This window comes from Corvus kubaryi, unplaced genomic scaffold, assembly GCF_017639235.1.
Source record: "Corvus kubaryi isolate FWS band 111438036 unplaced genomic scaffold, C.kubaryi_AGA036_p1.0 37172, whole genome shotgun sequence".
Classification (NCBI taxonomy): domain Eukaryota; kingdom Metazoa; phylum Chordata; class Aves; order Passeriformes; family Corvidae; genus Corvus; species Corvus kubaryi.
Window position 1 is genome coordinate 1,485,508 of NW_024581047.1, and position 20,085 is coordinate 1,505,592.

Consider the following 20,085-nt stretch of genomic DNA (forward strand, 5'->3'; position numbering starts at 1 on the left):
GTGAAACACTGCTCAGTTACACACCTCAGGGAACACATGGCTGTTGGTAGCAGTTATGCTGGATACTGCATCAAAGCCCTCTTCTTTTCAAAAAGATGGGAATTTGGTGGGCTCATACTTGTGCACTGAAAACAACAATTAGAGCTGCAAGACAAATTTGTATCTGATTACTGTCTGAATGGAATTGGTTATTTAAAATTGGTTATTGGCTGTTTGTTTCTGCTTGTTTACAGGTTGCACGGCCGATACCATGAAATGGCACCAAACGTTGTGCCCATGGACTATACAAAGGACCCAGATGTTAAACTACCTATGCAGCTTATAATAAACATGCCTGAGCTAAAGGTATCACTTCTGACTGCTTACAAACGGTATATTAACTTCTGTAGCTCGTCTGCCAGACTTTTTGCCAAGATTGATATCCAGAAGCACTCTGGCATGCTGAGGTCTTCCCCTTCCTGCTACTGTTCAAGGGCAAAACCAAACCCAGAAACTGGAAAATATTTAGGTGAATGTCTTTCTTGCAGAGATAGTTGGGGTAGATGTTAAAGGAAATGAATAGGAAACAGAATTAAATTTAGCTATCGTTGCCCTTTGTGTATATCCCCCATAGAAGCCACATCCTCCCCAGGGATCTCTGTGTGACGAACTGGTTAGAAATCCGAAGTTCTTATCTCAGTGTGTTCATAGGAAATTTGCTAGCAGCATGCAGAATATTGCTAATAAAAAGTAAAGGTTTTCCCCTTTTTTCTCAGCTACCTAAGCACAATTAATATTATTTTTCTTAATTATCAGGAGTTTTCATTTTCATGGAGACATTACATGATAGGAAGTGGAGAAACAGTCCATGTAACTGCAAATGAGAGAAGCAGTAGGTATAAAGCAATCAGTGCAAAAAAAATTGAGACAATATTTATTTTTATTCTCAATTCAACAATTTAATATGGTTTTAACAGGACAAATGTGGATTTTTAGCATTTATTTTTTAAACAGTTCATTGAATTGTGTTTTGTCACAGTCTATTTTTTATGTATGCTAATCAATTGATAGCTATAAATTACTATTATGTGGAAACAACTATGTGTTCAATCTGATAGCTGCGTGAAGAATTATTAAGCTTTTTAAGAACAATGCGATAAAAACCTTGCAATTGATACAAGGTCACATAATTTTAATGATCTAGACATTCTTCCTTAGTGTTGTATTTTTTTTTCAAATATCTGATATTTTACAAGCAGAAACAGTGCTTTAGAAATTCAGTTGTGGAGGACGCTAAGTCAACATGAAATGAAAAACATTTAAATTAGATTTCAAGTTGAAGTTCACGGAACTCCTTGTTCCTTTAATACCACACTTGTTGTGTGTTTGATTCTGGGACAACATAATTCATTGAACAAGAAGCACATTTTGTTGATTTATGTTTGTTAAAAAGTGCTTGACCAGCATTTCATATAAATGGAAACATTAAACACATACAAGCATTTAATTCAATAGAAAACCTTGGAAAAGTTTTATCCTTCAGTTATTCTTCAAACTCTGATTCAGCAGATGCCTATGGACAGCTTATGTTTCTGAAGAAGCTGAGAAATAATTTAGAATTCTTTTTCACAGTAAGCACGGGCTTCTTCAGCAAAATATGCTTTTTCTAATGGCATTGGTATTCCTTAGGGTTTACATTATCATCTATGGGATCTTGATAGCACAATATGAAATCCTTTGGCACAGTTCTTTGATTCCTCGGAGTTTAACTGCCAGATGGCAGAGATTTGCTTTGTGACAAATCAAGGCTAAGCTTAGAAAAGGAAGTGAGAAATTATGATCATACAGAGTCTTTCTGGCTTCAGTGATACAGGACTGAACACTTAAGGAACAGTTCATTCTATGAGAACTTTAGAGATGGAAGGTCTGGTACTTAAGCTGATGTACAAACCAGAAATTTTATACAGGATCATATTTAGATTGAGATACAGGAGCATATCTTGCTAGCTTAGCAAATTTAGGTGGTAATGATAGACTTCCTAAGAGACTTCCATACATGAAGTGGATCATAATCTATCTTCTCGCACCACAAGTCTATGAGCCTTTCTGACACTGCTTTAGAAGATGTCTCCAGGGTAATGGAACTTGACTTTATGAAAATAACAGGACAAATTTAGTGTTGAATTTTATACAGATCCTCTCTCAGGTCTCATAAGCCTGTAGAAGAACCTTAGAAATATTGGTGTCAAACCACTCAATTTATTTCAGGAATTCTAGGAGCTCACAGAGAAAAGGGCTTTCAATAGCTACTGAGCTTGTTCTCAGTAAAATCACAGTAAGAGGAGACTAGGTCTTATTCCGTAACTCTTTCAAAGCATTGACACTAAAAGATACTAAAATGCCTGGGATCTTTGTTATAAACTGGGGTCCATCTTGGTCATGAAGCATCTTGTGTGCACCTGTGCAGATGGGGGTGAGGGGGAAGAGTTTTTTTTTTTTTTTATATGAGCTACGTACTAACTCCAGCTCATATACCAAGAAAAAGAAAATATTTAACCTTTGCAACTTGACCAGACTGCCTAAAAAATCATTATGGTGTTTCGTTTCTTCGGTAAATTTTCATCAAGGTGAAGACAAAGCCAACATTTACATCTTAAAATAGAAATAAATGACCTGAATGTCTATTGAATTCTAATAAAATTAGTGCTAATTTCAATGCACCTGGTTTTTTTCATATACACATTACATTTCTAGTTACTGGCAATGTTGAGCTCAATACCACTGCAGGTTCTGACAAACGGATAGAATCAATAATGCACTTTTCTAAATTAGATTCTGCTACAATAAAGAAAGGTCTTTACCTCATGCATTAATGTTTTGAGCCAGGTTTTTTGTGTTTCAAGGAAAAAAAATGCTGATGGTCATTCACTTTAATTGGTAATGAATTATTCACTAACTCCTGATTCTTAGAAGTTGAAAGTCGGGACAAGAAATAAATAAGTAAAGAAGGGAAAGGTACTTTAAGTTGATTAGGTCTACCATTACACTGAAGTTAACAGAGCTACTTTAGTCCATCAGTTTCATTGCAGTCTCTGTTCTCTAATTTGGACAATCTTGGTTACACAGGCACCAGTCTAATAAATTAACTTTGGGGCATCTGGACACCTGTGAGATTGCAGTAATTAATATTGCAAAACTGTAGCCATGATATTGGCTGTTCAGTGTGGGATCAGTGAGAAAGCAAAAGTGATATTTTTTTCAAATTAAAACTGATTTCAGTCACATTATGCCTGTCATTTCCACAGAGCTGCAGGTGGCAATATAACCTGGTGCCAGAGACCCCTGTGACTGGTAGCAGTGGGTGGGTGTCCATACCCACATCTCAAATTGTCTGCCTCTTCCCCCAGAGTGTGGGCTGTCTGTGGGTATTGCAGCGCTGAGCAATCCTTCTCTCAGGAATTGGGCAGCAAAGGGCTCCTGGAGGGGAACCATTTTTGTTTCACTCCCTTTACAGTCTGTTGCTTTCTGGGTTTTGGCTCACACAGGAACTTCATTGATCCTCGCAGGCCTTGTCATTAGCTGGGGAGTGAGGGAGGTAGTTCATAAATCCACTGCTGAAATGCGATGGGCAGCAGGCACAGGAATCAGACAGGAGACGGGAAGGACACAAAGGGAACAGTGACTCCATTGCACATTTCAGAACTAATGTTAGCACCCTATTTTTAGTAAGGTTAAACATGAATGCATGCAAGTTGCTTCAAAATAAAACTACTTCCTACAGTGTTAATAGGATGAGGTTTTAGAAGTGATTTCAGTGAGTCTTCAGGTTCAAAGCTTTCCATGTAATGGGAAATGACACCTGAGAGAGCAGGGTGCTATTCTTCCCAAGCCCCAGCCCTACTCTGGCCAATCTTTGCCTCTAGCTCATCTTAACATCCTTGGCTGCATTCTGTTAGCTATTTCTAGTTATGATGGGATGTTTTACTCCCTTCAGACCACTCTCCTTGCTTCTGTGAAGTCCCTTTTTACCCAAGCATCTCAACTGTGTGTGCTCCAGGTGTCATAAGTGAGGGCTGTTTTCTCTCTGTCAAACCCCAGACCTGCACCTCCCTGAGAATCTGCAGCATTGTCTGTGCAGTTCCCTGACACAGTTAGGAATCAGTTCTTGTCACAATGCCTTATCGTCCCATGACGTACTGTTAAGTTCTGTAATATTCAAGCAATTCTGTACACAGCCAGAATCGTTCATTATTTGGCTGTTTTGACTTCAGTAAAGAGTCACTGCTGAGCTTGTGCTTCTGTCTTCTGACAGAACGAAATGGTCTTTGCTCTTAAGACATTAACATATCAATTTAGCTCTATCTTAGCCTTAGTTTCTGCAGGAGTTTCTTAAACAGTACCCTGCAGGCACTGCAGAGAAGTTTGATGACGTTAATATAATCACAGACACATAAAACCCAAGTTATTGATTTTGAGGAAGAAGAAAATTAAGAAAAAAACCCTGCAAAGAAACTTGCTTTTATTTGCTCCAGGAACAATTTGCTATTGGATTTATTATACTTCCCTTCTAAAGCACCAGTCTTTCCTATGGAGCTTTGGTAATGAACAATTTAGCCATTTTTATATTAATGTTTGTCTAATAGCAGTTAATGTTTTGGGGTTTTTTTAATAACTCCTGAAATTTGAGAAAGGTTAGCTTTTTACTGTTGCTGAAAAAGTCCTGATTAAAGCATCCAAAAGGATTCAGACTTTCAGTAGTCTGCAAAACAGACTGCTTTGTGCTTTGAGATATGTTCTCTAAAGTCAGTGGGGACTTACATTCAAATACAAAAGAGAGTATCATCATTGTGTTTCTGTGGATATGAGAATTAAGTAGCATTTTGTAATGACTCTCCATATCTCCAACCTAATTATTTTGGCCTATCTTCAAACTTCACTTGAAACCTTTTATTTCCAAAATGCAGTCAGCTTGTGGGAATAGGACTGGATGCTTGAAATTATTTCCTGAAGCTACAAAACAGATAAGGCAAAAGGCCACTGAAGTGCTTTCCTAGAGTCTGGGATGGAAACTAGAGGACAGGGGAATATAACAGGTGATTTAGCTGCAATCTCAGGAATAAACTCTGTAATAGTTTGTTAGAAAACAAATGGTTGTGTTTTCTTGTAAGGTGTTATAAGTCTATATGTTGGAATAGATGCTGTGTGAGATTTAAAAATGCACAGAAACACAACTATCTGAGTAAAAGAAGTATTCCTTACAAAGATGGATGGCACAACATCAATCTGCAAAACAGCAGAGTTGTTTTTCAGTTATAGCAATTTATTATTGCAACCCTAGGGTATATCACCATGTCTCACAGCCGTAGGAGGAGGAGAGAAGATCCAGCAGGCAGGAATTGTGCAGCAAGATTGATTTATTTAATTATTTTACAAACTCTTTTATAGACTTTTTTCTTCATAGTCTAATTGGACAAAGGATCAGCCACCCCTTGGGGTGATTGGCTAAAATCCTAAAACATCCATTGTCAAAATATTTTTCTACTGTACCATAAACAAGAATTTTCAAGGCTGCAGGTGTTTGGTTGTTTACATACTCTGCTACCTCTTCTGTGAGAGAGAAAAGTCTCTCACGGGCTTAGAAAATAGCAAGAAAATCCTTGCTAGCAGCATTTTTGTATCTACAGCAATTCTTTATTGTTTCTGTCTCCTCTCTCATTTTTATCATGAAAGTACAGTAAAAGATTTCTAAGACAAGTGTAAGTTTCTAGTTTTAAAAGGATTCTTTTTTCAACAATTAGTGCTTATGGGAAAGCAATCTAGGAAAGAACAATATCATTTTCTCCTTTGCTCCCTTCCCCCATGGCTCTTCCTTTAAATATGATGGAACCCTAATCTGTGCTCTTTAGAGTAGAGGTAATGAAATTACAGAAAGGATGTGAAAAGTATCTGTGAAGGTAAGCTAATACTTTCCATTGTGTAAGCCACAGATATACTGCCTGAAGACACATAATATGAGAAAGTTAAAGGAAAGAAATCAATATGAGGAAAGATTTTATTTTTCATTTTGGTTTTAGAGATCCATTTGGCAAAGAGTTACTTAAGAAGTATGCTTAGGTCCATTTAATTCATTCTTAATTTTCATCTGTATTTTCAAGATCTCTGACATGCCAAATAAGTAACTCATCTTTTGCAACTGCAATATGCTTATTGAGTCAGTGAGATCCTGCCTTTCTAATGCACAAAGTCCTGGGCTTGATATTCACTGCTGATAGGGATATTTGCATCTGTGTGCACCTGGTTGGTTACCCAATGCTGCCTCTAAGATGTCAGTTTACTGCTGTTACCATGCCACCTCCTTCTGATCGGGTTTGTTCCAAAGAAAGCTATACAGCATTTTAGAAATGAAAAATAAATTTCTAACATGTTTTGATGTCCATTCTGATATTTGGCATTCTCAAATATTAAACATATAACACACCATTTCTGTGTGCTTTTAGGAAGAAAATGGGCCTTTTCATATATTTCAACCCAAATGAATCTTACTTTGGCTTATTTTTAAACTGGCAGTTTGAAACAATAGAACCAATTGTTCTTGTCTGCATGTCTCTGTGTGTGTATCTCACAAACAGGTACACGTGTATCCTACAAACAGGTAAATGTATATTCCACAAACATTTCCAGGCACATTTCCAGGCATTTAAGTGAGATACTTTAACCAGAGCAGTACCCACAGATGCACACCTGCTGTACCTACACATCATTCACGAGACATGAGTGATCACTGCATATCCTTTTACAGTGAGGTTCTCTCAGCCATCTGCCTGGTTCTGGGGTGTTGTTTTTCATTCTGAGGCTCTGGAGAGATGTGCCCCTGCTGGTTTTTGAGGCAGCTGTCTTTTTATTTTCAGGAACCCCTCTTTTCTATTCTATTTTTGTTTTATCTGGCCTGGTTTTGTCTTCATCTGAACAGTGAACTTATTAATCTCCTGTCCTTTGAAATCTGTACGCCTGTTCCCTATCATGGAATTTCTTCAGTCATCAAACCCTGCAGGAGAATTTGTATTTAGTATTGACTACTTTAATGGGCTGTCATTTGAGCCTACGGTTCCGTGGTCCCTACTTCACCTGTCCATTAAAACAGTCTTGCTCCTGGCCATTATTTTTTCAGTCTCCACAGTTATGCCAAAAATGTATTCTATAGATGCTTTTGTTCTATGTGTGAATTATCAAGAAAGAATTCAAGTAAACTGAAAAATAACATTTTCTGGTCATTTGTCTCTCAAATACAGCTGGTTTTTGAAATTTCACTTAAAATAATTGGATGGTTTATGAATACCTGTTGGGTAATTAAATTTACAGGAAAAAAAAGGAAATTAAATGGATATATGATTGAACTTCTGAGCTTTCACAGTACTTCTCATTTTAAAGCCAAACAAAATGCTGTATGCATATTAAAAATAGTGAACTTGATATGCACCACAACAGCTGCTTATATTTATGGATCAATATGTTAATCAGTGTCTTGGCTTCAGATAAGATCTGTAGCACAGCTTTGATGAGATGCTGCTCACAGCCCAAGTGATGTTTGTGTTCTGTTCCTATTCAACTGAATTGAATTGATTTTCAGAGTTTTATAGATACAGTTACAAATTAGTGTTAGGCTTTTTACATAGCTGTGAGAAAGATGTTGGGTTTTTACTATAAAAACATTTGGTTTGGCTTTCGGCGTAATAAAGCAGCTTTTCTTATGCTTGCTTGTGTGTTTGTTGTTTTAGAATATTGTTGTATTCTAGGGTGCTAGAAATGATCTCAGGATCATCTCCTGTGGAGATTAAATTTCATTTAAATCTCTGGGATTTTTAATAGTCCAACCACAGGTTGGACATTGACGTGTACCAGAGAAAATAAAAGGCCAGAAGTGCTACTATGCAGTAGCAAGGACTGCTGAAACTTCCTGCCAAAGCATACAAATGTAAATTTTTTGATGCATTTTTGGGAAAAAAAAGAAAAAGTTGTCTTCAAAGAGCCAACCATGCAATTAAATATTCATTATCAGGAAGTCTGCAGGTTTTTTTATCTTCCAAATACCCATCTATATATGTCTTTCACAGGAGAATCCCTTCAAAGAAAGGATTGTGGAGTCTTTCTCAGAAGATGGAGAGGGGAGCCTGAGCTTCAATGACTTTGTGGATATGTTCTCCGTGCTCAGTGAAATGGCTCCCCGAGAGCTTAAAGCAATCTATGCCTTTAAGATCTATGGTACTGTATGGGGGTGCTCTGGTGTGCTTTTTGTGCTTTTTGTGTTTGGAGTAAAACAAGTAGGACTCTTGGTGATCTTTGGTTCTTCTGTTGTTTAGATTTTAACACAGATAACTTCATTTGTAAAGCAGACTTGGAAAAAACCCTCAATAAGCTGACCCGGGAAGAGCTGACAGCAGAGGAAATCACTCTGGTTTGCGAGAAAGTGATAGAAGAAGCTGACATGGATGGTGATGGGAAATTAGGATTTGCAGATTTTGAAAACATGATTTCCAAGGCACCGGACTTTCTCAGGTATTATTTTAAGAAAAAGCGAGTCTCTTGCATACTTCCAGGTATTTTTCTAGGATATCACTGTGCAGTCTAATACAAGAAGTGTCAGACATAAGTATTTTACTAGAGATCTGACTAGGGGATGACGTCTTACCTAACTCAGTTTACTTTTATAGGGCATATTCCAGTTCTCTCCTAATTTAAGACTCAGAATTCAATGACTTTTAGTTATCACCTTCCCTGCCCCTCCATCCCTGTTGCTGTGGTTCAGGAAAATATTTTGATCTGTTATCAGCTCAAATTCGTTTTTTTCTTAAGCCCATAGCAAGGATCCCAGCTGTCTGCATAGGAATGTGTGTAAATATTGTATACATGTTACAAATATACATGGAAACACATTGATCTGTTTGATCTGAGAGAGTGAGAGTGATTTTTGAAGAACTTTAAAGTGTCCTGCAGAACACAGAATAGTATTTCTTTCATGAATTAAGTTTCTGAGAAAAGACGTTAAAGGGTTTGACAACAAAGCCAGGAGCCCATGATTCCTGTGAACCTTGAGAAACATCAGCTTCTGGAAAGGAGACGCTCAAAGTTAATGTGAAAGTCTTTTATACATTTCAGGTGTTCCTTGACTAATCAAGTGTATCAATGGAAACCCTTTCAGAACAAGATACACATCATCATTATGGTGAGGCTCAGCTCAGTAGGTATTCTAGTATTTTGTTTACAGATATTTCCAGCTAAGAAAACATTTCCTTTATACTGCTATTTGTGTAGAAGCTGCTGGGGTCAGGTAGGGTTTCCTTTAATCAATCAAAAGGCTCTGCTGCACCTACAAATCCAGTAGAGAACAGTGATCAAATGTGAAGAATTGAAGGCAGATCTGAAGATTCAGCAGAAGCTGCAATTTCAGAAGTTTCCTGTGCCATGACTGACTTTACTGCTGTGTTGTAGAGGCTTGCAAACTGCTGACTGAGAATTCCAAGCTGAGGATGCTATGCAGTCCAGTCATTTCCTGAGAAAGTTGCAGAGAGGAATGTTTGCCAGTGGAATGACTGTCACAATTTTTCTTCTTTTCCAGTTTTGTGATGTTTTGAGAAGATGAGGAAATGAGTGAAAATGAGTGTTTTCCCACTGATTTAGCCACTGATCTGGGTATTCATCAGGGCAACATGATGAGTAAAAAGTGGGATGAACTGAGATGTGAAGTACTATAGATTAGGTAAGAGAAAGTGGAAAGTACCAACGAAATCAAAGGATGAGGCTGCCAAGGGTTGGAAGACTGAGCATCCAGTTGCTCAGTTTAAACACACATACTTGGACCCATGCTTGTGACAAGAAGCATGTCTGAGATGGCAATGTGCATGTTTAAGGCAGATGTTTTGCATCCCTGGCTTCAAGAGAAATCTTCTCCCTCTTTTCAGGTTCAGGAGTTTAGCTGGGTCATGGAATTCATCTCTGAAGTCCTCAGGCCTAAGAGCTCCTAATGACATAAAAAAGGGTCTCCTTCCACCTCCTAACCAAAATACTGGTTTAGAGCCTCTGACCAGGCAGCTTCTATATAACAGCAGCTTCTATGGGGATAACAGTACAAAGAAAACCATTTCTTAGCTGGAAATATATGTAAAGAAAATATTAGAATCTCTGAAGAATCTGATGCTTCTCATGGTTCAGCAACATGTGTCTTTGAAGCTATATTGGAAAATGAGAGTGTAATGAAAAAAAGTCTCAGAGTTGAGAAGAGAACGTGTAGGTTCTCTAGTTTGGTTTCTGTTTTAAACAGTTAACAGCTGCAGGAAAAGAAAGTGACAGGATCATGAGACTACTTTTATCCAAACCGATCTATATGGAAGATTTGATACCTCTGCCTTACTGTGGTTTACTGTTCATTTTGCCTGTAAAGGTATTTTATTTTTTTAGGACATTTTTAGTCCTATTTTTCCTGTATGCAGTGCATCACAGACTGACATATTTGTTAGTACTGAACTTCATGTTCTGAGGAACTTATTCTAATTTTTAAAATACTGTGTAAATGTTGCACTCTAAAGAGAGAGAGTGATTTGACTTTTAGAATGGATTCATAGAAGTTTATTGCCACAATAGGTACACCAAAGTCTGACTGGGACTGAACCTAAACAAGCACTCTGTGGCAATAGCCAGTGCCTGCCAGCATGTGACAGACTTTGTGACATGGGACAAGAGTGCAATTCCTGTAGCTGATCTCTCACTACAAAAAACCCAGTTCCTGTTCATGAAGTTCAATTGTGCCATAACAGTCTCGGACACGTTACCTATTCAGTTACTGAAACAATGCTTTCTTATATCTTTGTGAATTAATCTCCAGCTCTATTCCTGGCCTCTCATGTTCTTCTCTTCTGAGTCTTCAGCTGTAATGGTTGTCTTAAGTGATAGTCTAGGGCTGTGTGCAGCCAAAGGGCAGGCAGGGCTGTGCAGCTTCACTGCGTAATCTAATACAGAGCATGCAAAGCACAGGAAGTGTCTTAATAGCAGACCTGTCACCAACCCTATATGTCAGTGGTAAACTGAACTAGCTTCTTACTATTGCAAAAATATATAAAAACATGTTTTCACCTACAATAAATTGTCCACTTGAAATCTTAAGCAGACATGTGGAAGAAATACCAACCCAGCAGTGTCCAGAAACAGTCACAATTTCATTTGTTTTTGCATATCTCCACTTTTTGTGCTCAGTTGAATGCACTCCAGAATTTAAATTCAAGGAAGCACAGGAGTCTAATGATTTACACTTCCAGCCGCTTAGCAGCTGTTAAAATAGAACACCTAGGAACCAAAGCAATAGCCACATTGAAAATGATTGCCAGTAAGCAATTGGAGATGCTGAGTAATTGCAGTTTGCAGGGATTTTGCTGTGAAGCCTTGGACAGTCAATATTTCTGAATATCTGATCCCAGAATACCCTCCTGTCAGCTGGTATGTGAGCCCTTTGAAAATGCTGAATAACTTACAAGGCCCTGGATGATTTTTTTCTGTAGTAAAGGATTTCTTACTCTGTTTTTTCCCTTTTCTCCCCACCAAAGCCACCTCTTCATATTGTAAAAGGAGGAAATGTAGGATTACAGGCAGTTAAGTTTTATCCCTGGCTCTGCCATTGCTTGAGCAGGTGATCTGTACAAAGCCATAGAATGCTTTGTTCTCTCTCCTCCCTTACATAGGACCGGTGCTCACCCAGCTTGTGACAAACAGTGAGAGCTTTCATCCAGCTGTAAATTATCATCATCATCATTAACATGAGATTGGAAGTTGCTGAGGAGGAATACCTTCTTTACTCTGTGGAAAACCTTTGAAGGCCAGATTCTTATAGCAATGTGTACTCAGGTTTTAAAGCACTTTTTTTTACACACATTGGGGTTCTTTTAAGCTGTCAAATTATCATGCCTACTTAACATACACAGCAGGCGTTAACTTTGGCACCATGATCCAGACTTTGACCTGGTATGAGCTGAAATTCATCCACTCTACATTGACTGATTTTTCTTATCTCATCGCTCCTTTCTCAAACCTTTACTTAATGACCCTGTGTAGGTTTAATCTCCTACAGACATCCTTTGCCAGTTTTGTGCTGCTGTCAGGCAAATGAAGATGCAGTAAAGTCTGTTGCTTGATTTGCACTGCTGTCGTTGAGGAATTTTTTCCAGACTAGAAGAAAACACTGTTAATCATTAACCAGGGAAGATCTATGCAGCTGGCTGTTATCCCAGAAGCTGGACTAAGCTGTAAATGATAATGACAGTTACTAGTTCAGAAAATTTGATCCCAGTAGTTTTATTTCACTCAAAATTGTTATCATTAAGAAGCTGCTTGTAGTTTAATGGAAGCACTGGCAGTTTGAGCTGGCATTAGCTGAGTGTTCTGTTCTACAAGACTGGTTACGTTTTGCACAGGAAATTGTTTTATAAATCATCCAAGTTTCAGCTTATTTGAATGCCTGAGGGTGAAGCATGCTGTAACAGTATGTAATGGGGTTTGAGAGGAATATGGCATCAGTAATACCTGGGAGCTGCCAGAACTAGACAGGGAAACAACACATTAAACAAGATGATGGCATTGGAAATGCAGCATTTCTGAAACCTTTGTGGGCCTTGGCCCATACACCAGTTCATGTTGTGACTCCAATCCTACCAAATGCTGAAGTAAAGGAAGGTCCCTTATAGGGAATGTGCATCTCATGAGACTGTCCCAACATACAGATTAATTAGTTCTTAAGGACTAATAGTAGAACTGGCGACTAACTGGCAAGAGATGCTTAGCAATGAAACAGTGGAAGGAAATAATTTTTGTCAGTATTTTTCACAGAGTATTTCAGCTGCTTCTTAGTAAAAAGCTGAATCTTCAAAGGCCAAAGTGACACTCTGATAAAAAAATAGAATTTTTTAATCTGAACAGCTTGCTGTTCAGATTAGACACTATGAATAAAGGAGAAATATTTTTCTATCTGTACGGTTGTACACTAAAAGTTTCAACGGAAATTTTGGCTATTCAAAATAGAAATAGATTTCCAGTTAGGTGGATTTTGATGGATTTTTTTGAGGAGTCATGCCTCAAATATTTTCACATACAATGTTATGGATTTTTAGCTCCTAGATATTACCTGTATGGGTGTTATTTTTTTAAGAGCTTGGATTAATATAGTCCCTAAACATTTCTTGAATTGTGAACAAGATATTTATAATTCTTTTATTTAAAAAACCTTAGTGCTAGTAAACTATTTGCATCACTATCTGCTTTCTCTCACAGTACTTAGGCTGGTGTGCCAGGCTGCTATACAGCATATCTTTTACTGTCACCCAGATTGAATAAATTCCTGGAGACAAAGGTCCCTATGGTGAATATGAAATTTTATGTCCTCCAAATACACACCACAAGTGTCCTTTAGTGAATTTCTGATTCAAATCTAATAGCTGTAATTAAGTTAGAGTATTCTTTTGGTAAAACAAAATCCAAAAAGTGTGCATCCAGAACCCTTCAGCCTCTCGAATGTTCCAAAAAGGTTTTCTTTCAGAGTAGGCAACAAGATTGCAGAATTTACATACAAAAATACATAATAGTCTCTTCTCATTTTAGTCACTCAGGAAAGAAACTTACAGTTGATACTGTCATGACAGAGAACAGAGCTTGCTGCCTATAGGCAGTGAGGTTTCAGCACACCCTCTTTAAATTGTCTCTCCCTGTCCTTCTGAGATGCTCAGGAACTCTTCTGAAGACTTGTGGCAGATGTAAGACATTCTGCTTGCCTGTATCACAGAGCAAATAGAGGATAACAATCAGGATCTCTTTGTCCCAACAAGAGAAAAAACTTTACCTGCCTAATTTGTCTTGTTTAGAACCCAAGAGCTGTGCCATAGCAAAAGTACCATTGGGAAACATTTAGCTTTACTTGACATCCAATAAATTGGGCAATTTACACCTGATTTAATCCGGTATTGAGCTTGGCCCCTGAGCTAAAATTTTCAGAAGATGAAATTTTCTCGCATGAAATTTAAATCTTCTCAAAGTGTGAAAGAAGAAAGTAAAATTTTTTTACACAACACCTTCCTTTGTGTACTTAAAGGAAAATGTTGTGCATAGTGACAGATGTGTTTGTATGTCTTAATATTTTTCTTTCTTTTGCAGTACTTTCCACATAAGAATCTGAAGATGTTTCTGCCAGTCCAGCCTTTCTGAATCTCAGGCACTCCAGGGCCTTTGGTCCTCTAATGAGGGCTTCTTAGAACTTAGCAGAAAGTACTGAAATAATTCTGGTCCGCAAAGAGACAGAAGCATCATGTGATCTAATGGATATTTGGAACAGTCACATTTTTATCTTCACTGCTGGCCAAGCACTCTGGCAAAGATGGTTGGTTGTTGGATTGTGGTTTTTCTTCCCCCCCCCCCCCCTTTTTTTTACAGTGAGAATCAGAATATTATTAAAGGTATTTCCACGTAGTTTTTATATTTATGAATATTTAATACTGCTCTTAAAAGTGCAAAAAAAACCAAAAAAAGATTGAGAGAAAGATTAGCTTTGGTGTGTTTTCCAAGAGTATTTGAAAGAAAGCATGGGCCTTAAATAATGAGATGCCTCTATCACTGTGTCATACAGCTGGGGATCTTGCATGGAAAATATCTGAGGTGAAAGAACTGCAGTCAAGATCAAGCTCCTGGTGTTGAAGACAACCACAGCCCAGGTTTGCCTTTCAGCCACCGAAATGGCAACTGCTGGGTTTGGTGCTTACCTTCAACCAATATTTTATGGATTGTTGTGTCCTTATAAAACTTGAAATATTTGCCTTTTGTATATGATAACTGCATATGTGATTCATTTCTTCCCAAGATAAATGTTTAAATTGTGTCCTTATTCTCCAAGAGGCTCCTGCATTTTACCATTCTATGGGCTGATAATGTTGAATGGAGGAACAGAGTCATCTGTAACTCATGAAGAAGTTGAAGAAGCACAGAACTACTATTAAGGACATGAAAAGACATTTTCTTTCTAAACAAGCTATGCAATCTCTCCCATAAAATGCATGAATGCAGTTCTATGTTTCTCTTTTCCCTCCAGCTGGAAATCAGCTAGATCATTTTGTTTGTTTTTTTTTACTTCCAGTATTGTTTAGGTACTGGGGCCTGAAGACAATCATATGTGTATTAATTACTGTTCTAACAGTCAACGGAAGGGCTCTGTCACTTACATGGCTTCTGTATCAAAGTCATCACAATTAAAACTTTTGAAGCATTCTGTTGTGCTTTGAGAATTTTTAGGCTGACCACAAACTAATTTCCTTTCTGATCATTTTTCCAATTACTATAAAGTTAAATCTTTCAAAGGATGAAATGTGTTATACAGAAAGTTGTTAAAGTAGAGAACCTAACCCTTTTATTATTTCTGTAGGGATGGAGATGCTTATCTACCTTGGAAACTCTTCTGTGTGGTGAGCTTGCAGGGCAGTTTGCTGTTCAGATTACACACTATGAATAAAGAAGAAATATTTCTCTAGCTCTATGATTGTACAGTAAAAGTTTCAATGGAAATTTTGGATATTCAAGGTATACAGCACAGTGAAAATGACACTTGCATGTTAGTAATAACATTTATTTTTAATATGTATCTTGGACCAATCATGTTCAGTGATGTTTATGGCATTTTAATGCTTCCTCCTACTGATTTCTGTTTGGATAAAGGAATTAAAAACTGAATTCCCTCACCCAAGTTAAAATTAACAGAAATCAATTCTACTATTAATTTCTGATTGAGTAAAAAGAGATTCAAGCCTCTTTTTCATTTTGAGCAGATTGTTAGATATATTGGCTGATTCAAACTATCTGCAGGACATTGGTATTAAGGGAGATTATGTTAAAATAACTTCCTATTAATTGAAGTATCAACCTAATTTTTATTAAATTTATTTCAAGAGAGACATTTAATCCTGGAAGTATTGTGAGGTGTGTAGGAGGATGCGATTAGGATATATTGTAAAATACCAAGTTGCAAGATTCTGAATCAGATTATCCAGACAAAAAGGATCTGGTGCTGATGACATAGGTCAGTTCTTTTTTACATCGACCTTCTTTTGTGTTTTAAGATTGTTATTAGTTAAAATTCCTGTTTTCCTGGCACTGTGTGTCATTCCTTGGTTGCATCATACTCCCCTCTAAAAGGAAGAGTTGCCTTGGAATGTGCTCACTGTGTTGTTTTCCTGTGTCCTCCCTGACCTAAATGTCACAAAGCAGTTAAGAGACACTTGAGCTCACAGCCAGATGTTTGACCTCGAAGTCATCCACCTGAGCTGAGAAACAAAGAGAAAAAGAAATTAGGAGCACATTGTGAAGAAATGTTCCTGTCCATAGAGACGAGTTCTTGCAGAATACTGCAGGCACAAATGTGTGCAGCTGTCCTAACTGCCTTTATTTTTTTGACTTACGTTCATGTCCTGTAACAAAAACCAGAGCAACATTGTGTGTCCCCGTCCGTGCACTAAATACTTCAGCATTGCCTAGTGGTGGGTGAGCAGTTACGGCAGCTGATGGCAAAGGTAAGGGATAGATTTCTGAAGAGCTTTGTATTTGCACTTTCTTAGTTGTCTGTAGCTGGATGTCTTGTGACTGAAAGTTTTCTTACAGCAAGACTGTTGAATGAGTAGTTCAGCATGATGCAAATTTAATCCTGTCAGGAGGTACCAAACCAGCTGGCTTTCGGCAATTGTATTACTGGCACAATCTAACAGATTCTCTAGCAAGTGTGTCTTCAACCAGCCTTCCTCTAAAAGAACTATCCGGCCACATGAAAAGAAACTGAACCAGTAAAGGAGATATAGATTTAAAACAGTTTTGGATTTGGCCAAAAAGCATTTTGAATTGCAGAAAAGTGTTAAATGTGAAGAGACATTACTATATTCCTTCAAAAATGGACAAAGAAAAATGAAAACCATTACCTAAAGCCTCTATTAAAGTAGCTCTAGCTGTGTGTTATCTCTCCTTTATATACAGTTAAAGCATCTCGGGGACAAAATGAGTTGTGAAAGTAACTAAAACAGTATCAAAAAGTAAGAAACAACTTGTTTATTTTAATTGTTCTTTTAAGGAAATACTGTAAGGCAAGATTTGCAACAGCCTTCAGGCCAAAATCTGATCTGCATTACTTCCACATTAATCTCCAGTAACTGCTGACTTCAGTGGAATTAACTCATGTCTGTAATTTGATCTGTGTTGGGGAAAGTACTTGAGGTTTTGCTGCAGTTCTTTGTGCCCTCTCATGCCCTTTTAATGTAAACTTAAAATGCTGAATGCTCTTTTCTTAACCAATAACCACATGCTCCTCTTTGTCAACAGGCTCACTGTTGGAATCTCTTGCAATTTCTTGCAGTCACAGAGGAACAGTCTCCTTTTCTCCCCAGGGCTAATTCTTACCTCCTTCTACATGTTAGAGGCACTTACGGTGAAACCTCACAAGGTGGCACCACACCACCATAGCAAGTCATGACTTCATCATTTCATTTAACTGTTTCAGTATCCCTGAAATACACGATACTGAACAGAATCTATGATGCCACAAACAAAAATATGAAACTGTGATTAATTACTGATTTTAAACCTGTACATAATTACAGAGAAAGCTTTTTTTTTAACAGCATATTAATAAAAATATGTTTTAATAAAGTACCTGAAAATTGAAATGTACATTAGAAGTTAAAAAGGGATTTTCTTGCTGAAACTGTAAAAACTCATACTCTAGACACTTGGATAGGTTAAGATTATATTCTAAAATAACAGAATATAAAGTAAGGTAGAGTTTTAGTTGTTGATGGGAAATATTAACGCTTGTCAGCTCAGAATCCCCAGTAAATCAATTTGGGCTGAAATAACATCAGGATTAAGAAGAGTTTATAATGTTATTGCCCACTACACCTCATCTGGGACAGACAATGGAGTGAAATTCGATGAGGAAGACATTAAAGATAATAGAATTGTAATTGTTCATGTCCTTAGGAAGATGTGTGTCTGAGACAGAAATACAGGACACAGTGAACAGATGTTCTCCTCTTTTCTCTGTATCATTTTGCAGTTTTGGGTGTCTTATAGAGATGTCAGTGACACCGAGTGACTATCAAATTCTCATTGGCGGGGGAAAAGAGGAGTCTGTTCTTGGTTGAACTCAAAGAGCATCATCATTTCAGATAAAAGTGCCTTTATTTAACTGTAAGTTCTGCCATTCTTGTCTGCAAGACATTTTACGATCTTAACTCCAAGTGAAATTCCCCACTGCTCTTTCCCTATGACTGTCTCACATTGGCAAGAGCAGTGATGAGCCCACGTGTGTCAGCCCTGGGTGCTTTGCAGTTGCAATGTAGATGAGTCCTTCCCTCTGCTCTTTCTCAGTCAGGATCTGCTCAGAGCCACATGTTTCTCTGCATAAATCCCTGACTCCTGTTGTATCCATTCTGCAGGTACAGGATCAGTGGCTGTTGAGTGCAAGCTCACGTGCCCTGCAGCACAAGGCATCATTTGTACCCTGCTCTCCAGTTCCTGCACAGGCAGATTGGGGCCGGATGTGCCTGCAAATGTAGGGCAGAGTGGTTTAACTCTGCTGAAGAGGGTTGTGGGCACCAGGCCAGCCTCCTCCTTTTCTAACTGTAACTTTTCTCCACTGAAATCAGTGGATGTGGCAGCCTGCCAGGAGCAAGGCAATTCATTGCTGTGGGCTTAATCACAGCTTGGGCAATTCAACGGGGATCAAGCTTGCCCTGTGCTCTGCACGCTGACAAGCTCTGGGAATTGGTAGCTGCTGGTTAAATGGTAGACTTTGGTCGGGTCCCTCATGTAGAGCTCTGAGAAAGCAGGTACAAGGTGTCTCTGTTTACTTGATGGAAATGGTTTTCAGTTCAGTCTGGGAAGGTATACATCTGTCCAGAAGCTGGATCCAGCTTTTTCATAGGCCTCTCATCCCCAGTGATTGTGGGCTATGCCTCACATCACCCCAGAGGCAGCACTGATAGTGAATTCATGCTGATCATTAGTTACCTTTTTTTAGCAATCTAACATTCAGGGTTACTTCAATGGCACTTAGAAATAAATTGATATTCACCACATTTCCCCCCATCCCAGCTGAAAGGAAATTACCTCCTACTTAGACATCAGCTTATAGAATCAGAGAATTGCAGATTATGCTGAGTTAGAAGGGACCTATCAGGATCACCGAGTCCAGCTCCTGGCTCTGCACAGGGCACCCCAAAAGTCACACCAGGTGCCTGAGAGTGTTGTCCAAACTCTTCAAGTTTGTCAGGTTTGGTACTGTGACCACTTTGTCACTGTGGACTAGTAGGACCTGAGAAGAAAATGATTATTGATAATTTAACCAAAATGGTATTTTGGGTTTTCTGAAAATGATGATGCTTTCTTTTTCTTCATACAGATATAAAGTTCATACAAAAAGCTGTAGATTCAGAGACAATTCCCTCTAGAAGTTTGAAACAGAAAGACTGTTTTTGTTCTGCCTAAACAAATAGGTTAATTGATGTGTATATTCACAGAAATAAATTCAGTTCCAGGAAGTTCAGTGAGGGCTTTCATATGTTTAAAACTTTTCGTCTCTTCTATGGTGATTTTAGTGATTATTGTTTTTCTAATGATATAACCAAATATGATAAGGAAGTATAGAAAAATTCTCTATTGTAATTTCCCATATCTTCATGATGACAATAGCATTCGAATTTGCATTCACAAATCCCTCTTACTACACATCTTCAAACTTTGGTTTTCTGTGGAATTTGCTAGCGAATATTCCTAGTGGACTGACTTAGTCTCATGTGACTAATTCTCAGTATTTTTTCCATTTCCAGTTATCTCCTCTAACTGAAAAAGCGAAGAGAATAATTGGTGTCCAGAGAAGGTAATGTGTTTTGAGTTACTTTCTTTCCAAGGAATTCACCAAGTTAAACAGGGAGTTATTAATGCCATAAGCTTGGCCTGATTTGCTTAGAGGAGGTTCTTTTCTCACTGTGATAATTCTGTAGTAGGCAGATATCCATGGGGGCTGGATCTCCACAGGAAGACTCCTAC

At 38.0% G+C, this 20,085-nt stretch overlaps 1 protein-coding gene across 12 annotated transcripts in view; it reads left to right on the forward strand.

The window, feature by feature from the left end:
* Nucleotides 1-15,268, forward strand: part of CIB2 (calcium and integrin binding family member 2) — a 40,863-nt gene extending 25,595 nt beyond the window's left edge. For 11 of the 12 annotated variants that reach the window (XM_042021850.1, XM_042021851.1, XM_042021846.1 and 8 more), the window contains 4 exons: nt 234-345; nt 8,091-8,238; nt 8,337-8,532; nt 14,164-15,268. In XM_042021850.1, the coding sequence (XP_041877784.1) occupies nt 256-345; nt 8,091-8,238; nt 8,337-8,532; nt 14,164-14,185 (456 nt within the window). In that variant the 5' untranslated portion in view covers nt 234-255 and the 3' untranslated portion in view covers nt 14,186-15,268. The remainder of the gene's footprint in view (nt 1-233; nt 346-8,090; nt 8,239-8,336; nt 8,533-14,163) is intronic. The other variant, XM_042021849.1, reaches the window with a different exon arrangement.
* The last annotated feature ends 4,817 nt before the right edge of the window (nt 15,269-20,085 follow it).